The sequence below is a fragment of the Aquila chrysaetos genome, chromosome 10 (assembly GCF_900496995.4).
Source record: "Aquila chrysaetos chrysaetos chromosome 10, bAquChr1.4, whole genome shotgun sequence".
Taxonomy (NCBI): Eukaryota; Metazoa; Chordata; class Aves; order Accipitriformes; family Accipitridae; genus Aquila; species Aquila chrysaetos.
In genome coordinates, this window is record NC_044013.1 from 23,713,588 (window position 1) to 23,722,572 (window position 8,985).

The 8,985-nt window shown below is 40.2% G+C and overlaps 1 protein-coding gene across 4 annotated transcripts; it reads right to left on the reverse strand.

Moving 5' to 3' along the window:
• Nucleotides 1–159: 159 nt before the first annotated feature.
• On the reverse strand, nucleotides 160–6,526 carry MRPS22 (mitochondrial ribosomal protein S22). 4 transcript variants are annotated; one of them, XM_030027779.2, is made up of 8 exons: nucleotides 6,380–6,524; nucleotides 5,916–6,070; nucleotides 4,999–5,163; nucleotides 3,647–3,790; nucleotides 3,076–3,159; nucleotides 1,947–2,092; nucleotides 610–718; nucleotides 160–338 (listed from the first exon to the last, which is right to left on the reverse strand). In XM_030027779.2, the coding sequence occupies exons 1-8, from the start codon at nucleotides 6,498–6,500 to the stop codon at nucleotides 246–248; spliced, it is 1,017 nt and encodes a 338-aa protein (XP_029883639.1). In that variant the 5' UTR covers nucleotides 6,501–6,524; the 3' UTR covers nucleotides 160–245. The 4 variants fall into 4 exon arrangements, with proteins under 4 accessions (XP_029883639.1, XP_029883642.1, XP_029883640.1 ...); XM_030027782.2 differs by having other exon boundaries at nucleotides 6,376–6,523; XM_030027780.2 differs by lacking the exon at nucleotides 3,076–3,159 and having other exon boundaries at nucleotides 6,380–6,526.
• Nucleotides 6,527–8,985: the final 2,459 nt, after the last annotated feature.

An 8,985-nucleotide genomic window follows, 5' to 3' on the forward strand; every position in this document is an offset into this window, starting at 1 on the left:
TCTTTAGCTTTGAGATGCAACAGTGAAGAAATTAAACTCAGGGTATATTGTCACCTCAAAAGTCACAATGACTGCTATAAGCTTGTTTACAGAACTTTTGAAAATAACAAGCTGCTGTAATGATTCTCACATGTTTCAGTAAAAAAATTTCTAGAGTAGTCAGTTGTTTGAAGTATTTATTGTGGAATCCTGTACAGAGAATGTTTGTAAACAGACTTAAAACTTAGGATGAACTAAGGTTTATTTCATGAAGCTGTAGAAGTAGCCATTGCTTCTTCATAAGCCTGGAGGGCCAACTGTATATAACCTTCTTTCTGTGATTCAGTTTTCACAAATACCTGCAAACAGGGCAGGAGAGAGATTAATGTACAATTAAGAGCATAGTTGCATAATGAGATTTCATCATTCCAGTGGTAGATCAGCCACCTATAACTGAAATCCTGGTGCAGCTATATATAGTTTAAAAAAACCCCACAACTGGCATGCACAACAGTTCTGGTTATGTATCTGCTGCTTAAGGTAAGGAGAAATTTAGACTACTAAATAGGCTTCTGCTGTTTAAAAGCGTTCTCTTCTGTACTTAAGAAGCCTTGAAGTAGAAAAGCATACCTTGATCAGATCAACTCCTTGAAGTTTCCCTTCTTTAGCTTCTTTTGCTGATTGACATTCAGGATGAACCATATGATACAGTGTAATTAAACTTGTAGTGTCATCCAGCCTGAACAAATAAACGCCCATTTGTAGCAATTACTTTCTCTTAATACTTAGAGTATTTGGAGAAAGTGTACTTTTGTGGTATACTTTGCACACCACAGGCTTTCATAAACTTCTGCTTTCACTGAGTATACAGTCATTAGAATATACAGCTAAACAGGCATCCCATCATCTATTGCAATGGCAACCTGTTCATGAGAAGAAGATCAGAAGCATGTGAACACCAAGGTGCACCAGGTAAGGTACGTAAATTTATCCATACTGCAGTTTAAGCCTGATGTACTGTTCAGCAGTAATAAAGCGGAAATCTCTCTGTAAAATACAATTAATTACCCAGTAACAAGTATTTAGCGGAACAACTCTGCCAAAGAGAAACTTCACTGACTGCAGTAACTAGCATGTTTTACAGGAGTAGTATTAGAAATCTTGTGACACCTAGCCCTCAAGCTGAATTTAAAACTGGAACAGGTGTTTTACATAAATGTAAACATAAGCCAAAAGTGGGCAGGTGGCAAATAAAGATGTTCCAAACTCTGGTAATACAAATTGTCCAGATATTTGAATTTTCCCTTTAACAATTTAATTCCAAAACTGGACCTTCTCTGTATTTCTTCATGTCCCCAGGTTTAAAAGTAAGATCTGACCACCTGTTGAAAGTTTCTGACTTCCAACAGTAAGAAATGAATGCCACCATCACTGCAACTTGGAGTTCTAATTCTACAAATTTCTCCTATCTCTAGTGACATTTTGAACAATTAAATATTGTTTGCTTCAGGGAGTTTTGAGTAAGTTTAGTACCTTATCTTATAAAAATCCATCTATTTAAAATGAAAGTGTATCTACCTGTTCCTAAGCTATTTAGGAATTGCTCTAAAACCCAGAGTGTGTCAGTGTTAAAAGCCAAAATTGAGCTTAGTAGTATGAAATTGTTAGGCTTTAAGATCAGCACTGCCCAGCGCTGGAAGTGTACTGACAATTACATGGGAAACAAAAACCCAACTACAAAAGGCTAGTTTCTGCAGAAACCTAGTTTAATACCCTACAACTTCATGGACTGTAGTTGGTATTTCCATTCAGCATCTGTATAGCTAAAAGTTACAGCTAGCCTAAAATTTCAAGCAAATGAAAACTTTTATACATCTTACAGAAATACTGTTTTTATTTTCAAACAATGGTACTTGTTTTCTCTTTGTTTAGATAAGCAGAATTAATAAGTGACAAACACCACTTACAAGTCTCTGTGGATCATATCTATTAGTAAGCCATCTGTTTTCTTTTTGTTTACTAGATACCACACCATTCCTCCAAAGTGTCTTGTTGAACGGAGCAGATCATATTTGGCATGTTTCTCAATGTCATCATATGTCCGATGATGAACCTATACACACAAAAGGTTTCAGTTTCATTAGCATAACTGGAGCTTGATGACAGTTTCTCCCCTCTACCTTTCACTTAGTTTTTAATCCATTTTCAGACCCCCCTGAAGTGCAGTAGTAAGCCACAGGCTGAACCATGCTACCTTAGCTTTATACATGTTATAATTCAGGGTAACACTGGGATAACCCAGTTCATAATACTTAAGCACAGACATCTTTTATGTTAAGAGAAAGCTAAATACTAGCTACATACTGAAAATTTGGGGGGGCGGGGAAGGATATAACCTCTGAACCTTCACTTCATTGTTGTCAAGTTGTAATCTATTCTTTAAGGAGAAAAACGCTAGAGTAAAGAGGTGAAATTTTACTTTGAAGAAAAGGTATTTCAAAAATTGCCTAATAGAAATTACATTCTCAGTGATTTTAGAAATTTTTACAGAGAAGTAAACATCTTAAAGGCAAGTATAGACTAACATATTCACCAATAACTACAGTTACTAAATTTAGATGTTTCAGCTAAATGTGTATTTTTTTTTTGTACCTGGTCTTTGTCAAAAATAATATTGTGTACAGTGCTCTCAGGTGCACTTCATCAGTTATCCAACTTCATCAGTATCTACCTGGTCCTTCCAAATCTTAACACAGCAGTTAGCATGACTTCAGTAGCACAGCTCTGGTTGTGGCCAGTTATGGGCCTTATCATCAATTCTGGTTTGATACCAAAAATACCTATATAAAGACTCTTTTTATGCATCTGTAGTTCTTTCTGTACTATTGACAATCACTTAAACAGAATCCTGTTTTACTTTTCTGCAAGAAAAAGAAAAAACTTCACAAGTGGAACAGGTAATCTATATGGGGAAAACAAGAACACATATGAACACCACCTTTGATCCTCAGATAATACTTATGTTTACAAAACAAACCCTGAAGTTCTTCACTAATACTATGGGGTTTTTATGAGAAAAGTGAAAAGTGAACTCACTCTGATATAGTCAGGTGAATCTGGCTCAAATTGAGCAATGCACATGTTAAGGATATCCTCATGACGGTCTTGCTGAAACACAGTCTAAAACAACAGGTCAAATTCAGGAATGGAGTCTGTATCATACCATTCCAGCTCTCCAAAATCAAAACAGCAGCCACGTAATTTCTGTTCTGGGCAACCCTTACAGTGACTATCCCCTTAATCACAAGACAAAATGGATAAAAGTACAGTAACTGCCTTGATGATATTAATACAATGTTTCTTGATGTTTGTTTCTGAAACACCAATTCACATTTTCAGATTAAGTATACATATCAATGCATAACAATTAAATATGGATTTCTAGTATTTACACCTAGCCAGGATGACCTGCCCCTAACCTGGAACTTACTACAAGTATTTTAACTAAAGTTACAATAATAAGCAATTGTTCAAAACAGAATTCAAGCAGCTTAAAACATACAAGCAGACTGGCTTATTCAGAGCTACTATGTCCAAACAGCACAGTTTCGATATCAGAGCACAATTAAGTAAAAATGATCAGTTTTCAAAACCAGAAAGATACTACCACAAGGTGTTCATCCTTGAATATGACTGGGGGAATAACTCTGCGCCCTTCTTTTGGGAAGAATATCTGTATCATTCTGTCTCGTTCTTCCCAGGTTGCTTTGCGTAAAACACCATTTGGTTCTCTAACTACAATGAAACGTTCCTGAAAAGAAGGTAAAAAAAAAGAGCATTATCTCCCAAACTCGTCTCTCTTTGTTGCCAGAACCATTGTAAAAAAGCTTTTTATTTGGCCAAGTCCTTCTATACGCAAACTCACATTAATAATACCAGTTTCTAACTGATTGTTTCTATGTGCTAGATTAATCACTTCTCCCTTGGTGTCTGCTAAAGTGCTACATTTGCAACTTAATTTTACTGTATGACATAACCATGCATGTACCTACACTAAAAGCTGCAGCTCTGTGAGATTCAGACATGTAACATAACTAATATCCTGAGAAAGGAGTTAGCGTTGCTGCTGGCATGATTTTATGCATTAAATAATACATAATAAATTAAGAACCCAAGTGTCTTGTACTTTTTTAACTTTGTTTCAGAGGTAGGTGCTAGAGTCAAGTAAGGGCAAGTGCAAAACAAAAAATACAACAAATAAAACAATATACTCAGATCTGTTCACAAGCATATTTGATTTAGACCTGCAGCGAGGAAAGTTTGTTGGGACGAGGAAGTTTTCAATGCATTGAGGCAGAAGAACAAATAGCAGGTTCCTGGAGCTCTCAGATAGAGTAATAGATGGAAGAGTTGGCAATTCATTTCACAGGAGCATCACTATATGCATGTTTGAGCCATGGAGACTTCTTAGAATCATAACTATTGTTAAGAATTTTTCCAGCCTCTTACTACTGGTACTTAAGACAATCCAGATGTTTCATTATTCAAAGAAATCTTTATCCCTATACTCCACAATTCTATTTGACAACTCTTTCTTCACAGCTTTCCTGTGAATTCACTTATCATTTACTCAGCTTTCCACCAGATCTTTACAACTGCAAAGCAGCTCCATCTTTTCATCCATGCACAGTATTAAGTAATCCAATTCCACAGAAAGCTTTTAGAAGTATGGAAGAACTCAGCATTCCTAGCATATCACAAGCATCTGCTTTTAAAATAATTAACTAACTATCCCACAGCTTCCCCTCCCCATGCCTGCTTTTGAGCACTGGAATATAATTTATCAGTTAGAAGCAAACATTTACAAATATATGTCTTTGTATTGCCTTGTACCAGACTGAATATACAACTCCTCAGCCTTCTTGCAAACTGCTTTAACTACATTTTATTAAAACCTAAAGATTATTTTGAAATTAAGAATGAAAAGCTCTTAAAATAAATTAATACATTGTTACTTACACGATGTGGAATTGAGTAAGTTAAATCTGTAAACACATATTTTGTACTTTCAGTTCCTTCAAGGAATTTGTCTTCTGCTAAGACATCATCAATTGGCTCTCGTTCATTCAAAACAGGGGGCATGATTAGTTTTTCTTTAGCTTCCTCAATGGCTTTTCTTGTGGCCTTGGGAAAAAAAAAAGTAGTTTAATTTTACAATTAAAAAAAAATCATCCTATCGGAAAGCTAACATACAATTTTGGGACAAATATTTTCGTTTAGAGAGAAATTTGAAAAACCTTTTTTTTATTCTGCAATTGAGAAGCAGCGAGACACTAATTCAATCTCCAGGTAGGTGAATCGCATGTGAACAATATACCAGTACTGTAACTCGGGTAAATTGCTGGAGCAAGTTTCAAAACTAAAATCTACATATACTACTGCAAGCACCAAGTTTATTTCACGTATTTTTCCACAGTAGGTTTCCCCCAAACCATAAACCACAATCAACAGTTTATATGAAGCTGTGATTGTGGTTACAGAAGAACTGGCTTAAGTCAGGCCCCTTTGTCATCCTGTACCATGGTCAGACAACAGGAAAAAAACAAAGGACTCCCAGGGCTAGAATTTAAATATCAGATAAAGACATTTAACACAATTGGGAAGCATAAGGAAAGGGGATAATAAAGAGAACCTGTCACTCAAGCAAAAAAGCATCCAATTCCCTTCCATATTCCGCAAAAATTGAGAAAAATTGGGTAAATATAACTATTTAAAGTGAAGAAACACTGACTCACGCAAATTTAAGAAATGACCTGAAACAAAGTAAAGGAACAGAAATGCTTTCAGCAGCAGCATTAAAGGAAGCAGAAACGTGGACTGTCACAGACTCTTTGCTAAAACCAAAACTTACTTCAAAACGAAGCAGAGCAGCCTACCTCTTCCAGCTGAGCTTCTGTCATTAGCTTGTACTTGGGCGGTTTAAGCTCCTTTTTCACCGGCCTAAAGACCTTCTGCAGGTTGAGCCCCGTCATTTTGTAGAGCAGATTTTGAACCGCTTCATCCGCAAAGGACGGCTTGGCGGCTTTTCCTCCTGCAGGAGGATTTCACAGGCTGTTAACCCGGTTGGCGGGGAAGCCGCCGCCTGCGCGCAGCGGGGGGGAGGACGAGGGCGGAGAGGAGGCGGCCGCGGCCGCGGTCACGGTCACGGTCACGCCACCCCCTCCCCTCACGCGACGGCGCCGCGGCAGCCCCCTCGGCCGCCCCTCGCCGAGCCCCACCGCGCTGCCCTCCCGGGGGCTGCAGGCGCCCACCACGAAGGGCGCGGGCGGCTAACCGGGCGCTTGCAGCCTACGAGACAAGGCCGGGCGGGGGGATCCCCTCCGCGCCCCCTCTCACCTACCGTCCGCGGCCCCCGCGTCCTGCCCGAGACACCGCCGCGCGCGCCAGGCCCACAGCGCTCGCGCCACGCGCGACAGCCGCGCGGGCGCCACCGCGGAGCCCCACGCCCCGAGCGCCGCCATCTTACGCACGCCCCGTCCCGCCCCGACGACGGCGATGGCGACGACGCGCGCGCGCGCCGGTGGCCTCTCGAGGCTCGCCGGGAAATGGAGTCTCCCTTCGCCTCAGCGGCCTGTCAGAGTGGCGCTGCGGGGGGAGCGGCGGCCCGGGGCGGTGAGCCCGCCTCAGTGGGAAAGAAACGCGGTCCCCCGGGCCTTTTCCCCGAGGGGAAAGGCAAGAAACCGCTCCCATTGCGTTTGTGTTGTTAAGACGCTGCTGAGGCGGAGGGGAGGGCCAGGTTAGGGTGGGAACCCGTTCTGCTCTTCCTGTCCGAGCAGGGACAGCGCAGGCGGCGGGAGCAAAGGGGATGGCCGGCTCCCTCAGCCGGGAAGGGCCCGGAGCAGGGCTCCAGGCTGGCAGGTTTCCTTGCTTAGTGGGGAGACAAAGTAGTAGGAAAAAAGAGGAAATGAGACCACCCTGCACACTGCCGCCATCAAACCACCGGTAAACTGCAACTGCTAAGGGATCAGGAAAGGTGCGAGGCGGTAGGTGGGTGCAACTTCATCAGCAGCTGCCTGGTCTGATGACCCTCCTGTCGGTCAGCCGGCAGGGCAGGCAGCTACCTGCCATGGTTCGTGGGCAGGCTGCCCGAGAGGGAGAAATACTGTGGTAATCTATACAAAATTAAAAACCTCACATGAAGCGCTCTGCTAATTTGGCACTTGCATGGTGACTGAAAGGGCTGTCGGGTTGTCGGGTAGCAGATTTTCCTTCTGGCCCATAATTTGGGGAACTCCAGAGGACACAGCAAGTAAACCATGCCTGAAAGTACTACCTGAGAAGTACTTGTGCCTCTTCAGTGCGCTGGTTTCCTCAGTGTGGTAAAAGGAGTCACTGCCATTGGTGGTGATGAGTTTAGTTTTCTCATGTTTGGGGAGCTTTAGCATTTTTGTAAAGGAGAGAAAATAAATAACAGTATTCAAGCATCAAACCAAAATTAAATTTTATAGCCAATAGATACAGCAGATCAGATCTAATGGCTGTGAAGAGGGGGTATGAGAGTTAAAACTGGTACATTGTTTCATTAAAACAATAACTGACTTCTTATAACTGAGTCTATTTCAACAGGTTGAAAGTTTATTATTAATTGAAGTTTATTTTCTCTAGCTGGTCTGTGTCTTCTATTGTGAATTTCAGTCTTACAGACTCTGGTTAGGGGTGTATGAAGCAGGAAAAAACCCTATTATCAGCAGGCAAGTCTCTGTACAGGGGCCCTGAATGCTTCAAATTTTACAACGTTCAAAGCCACACGTTGATGCAAGCTGGCTGATGACTTCCTCTCGAAACAGGAAATATTTCATCTCCATGAGGGAAGATATGGAAACACAAGTAATGTGCTTAAATTCTGGACATTTCCAGTTGTTTTGAAGTTTAGTGGGTTGTTCATTGCTTTGCCAAATCAAAGTCTAAATTATGTTACTTTTGAAAATGGAGATTGAAGTCTTGGAGAAAAAGAAGACTTTATAGCATATATTGGTTTTCATTAGAATAAAGTTAAGCATCAGATGAAGATTATATTTGTTTCTAATAATAGATTTTCATTGTGCTGGGAAGTATTCCTATTTTCCTCAGTTTTATTCAATATCCAAACACATGTGCTGGGTTGCATTTTATATTCAAGCTTTTCAATATCCTGGCCTTTGCATTGTTAGAAAGGTTGCAGGAGGGCATGCTCTTCTCACATTTTTATTGGTACAATTAAGTTGAAATCATTAAGAATTGAAGAGTACAAATGAACCCTTAATATTATTTTAATGTAATGTTGTGCTTAATTTATTTAAATAATTCTAAGAAAATTAAGAATAATTTTGAGGAAAAGGAGAAGATGTTGTTTTTCAATTCTTGCTCAGAAGATCTCTGGAGTGAGAGCTATACCCTATAAGGGAATTGGGAAGTTATTTGGCGACTTGCCTAAAAGCCACTTCAGACCTGTTCATGAATTTGGATGGCAAGCCAACGTCCATTTTAATTCACAGAAGTGCTTAGAAAAACAACAGAGTTTATTAGGCTATATCCAGGAGGGGTTAAATTCACATTCATTCTGTACTGGAGTACTAACAGCTGCTGTGAGGATTAGCCTTTTGGCCGGTGGGATGAAAGGAAATATTAACTAACTATATTGTAGATGGAAGTATAGCAGGTTAACATAATTTATTAAATAATATCAGTTTATATTTATTTTGGATAGGTTGATTATATTTTATTTATGGTTTATATTTGTACTGAAGTAACCATTTTAAGTAGGATGTTTTGTATTGGTATACTTAAAAATATAACACCAGCTTGAAGAATCAGTGGTGTGAAAATTGGTAGTGAAACAAAGAATCTTTCTTAGCTTTTGTTACTGTTTTGAATGCATCCCAGGACAGTTGCTGTTAGAAAATTACCACCATCTGATGACAGGTGGATGTCCCTTGTGAAACACATTGGTGGTCTAAATCTGGATTC

Coding starts and splice junctions, on each gene's coding strand:
- MRPS22 (XM_030027779.2), bottom strand. CDS start 6,500: ATGGCGGCGCTCGGGGCGTGGGGCTCCGCGGTGGCGCCCGCGCGGCTG. Junction 6,071..6,379: donor GGACGCGGGGGCCGCGGACG/GTAGGTGAGAGG, acceptor ATCCTCCTGCAG/GAGGAAAAGCCGCCAAGCCG. Junction 719..1,946: donor GATATGATCCACAGAGACTT/GTAAGTGGTGTT, acceptor TTATTTGTTCAG/GCTGGATGACACTACAAGTT.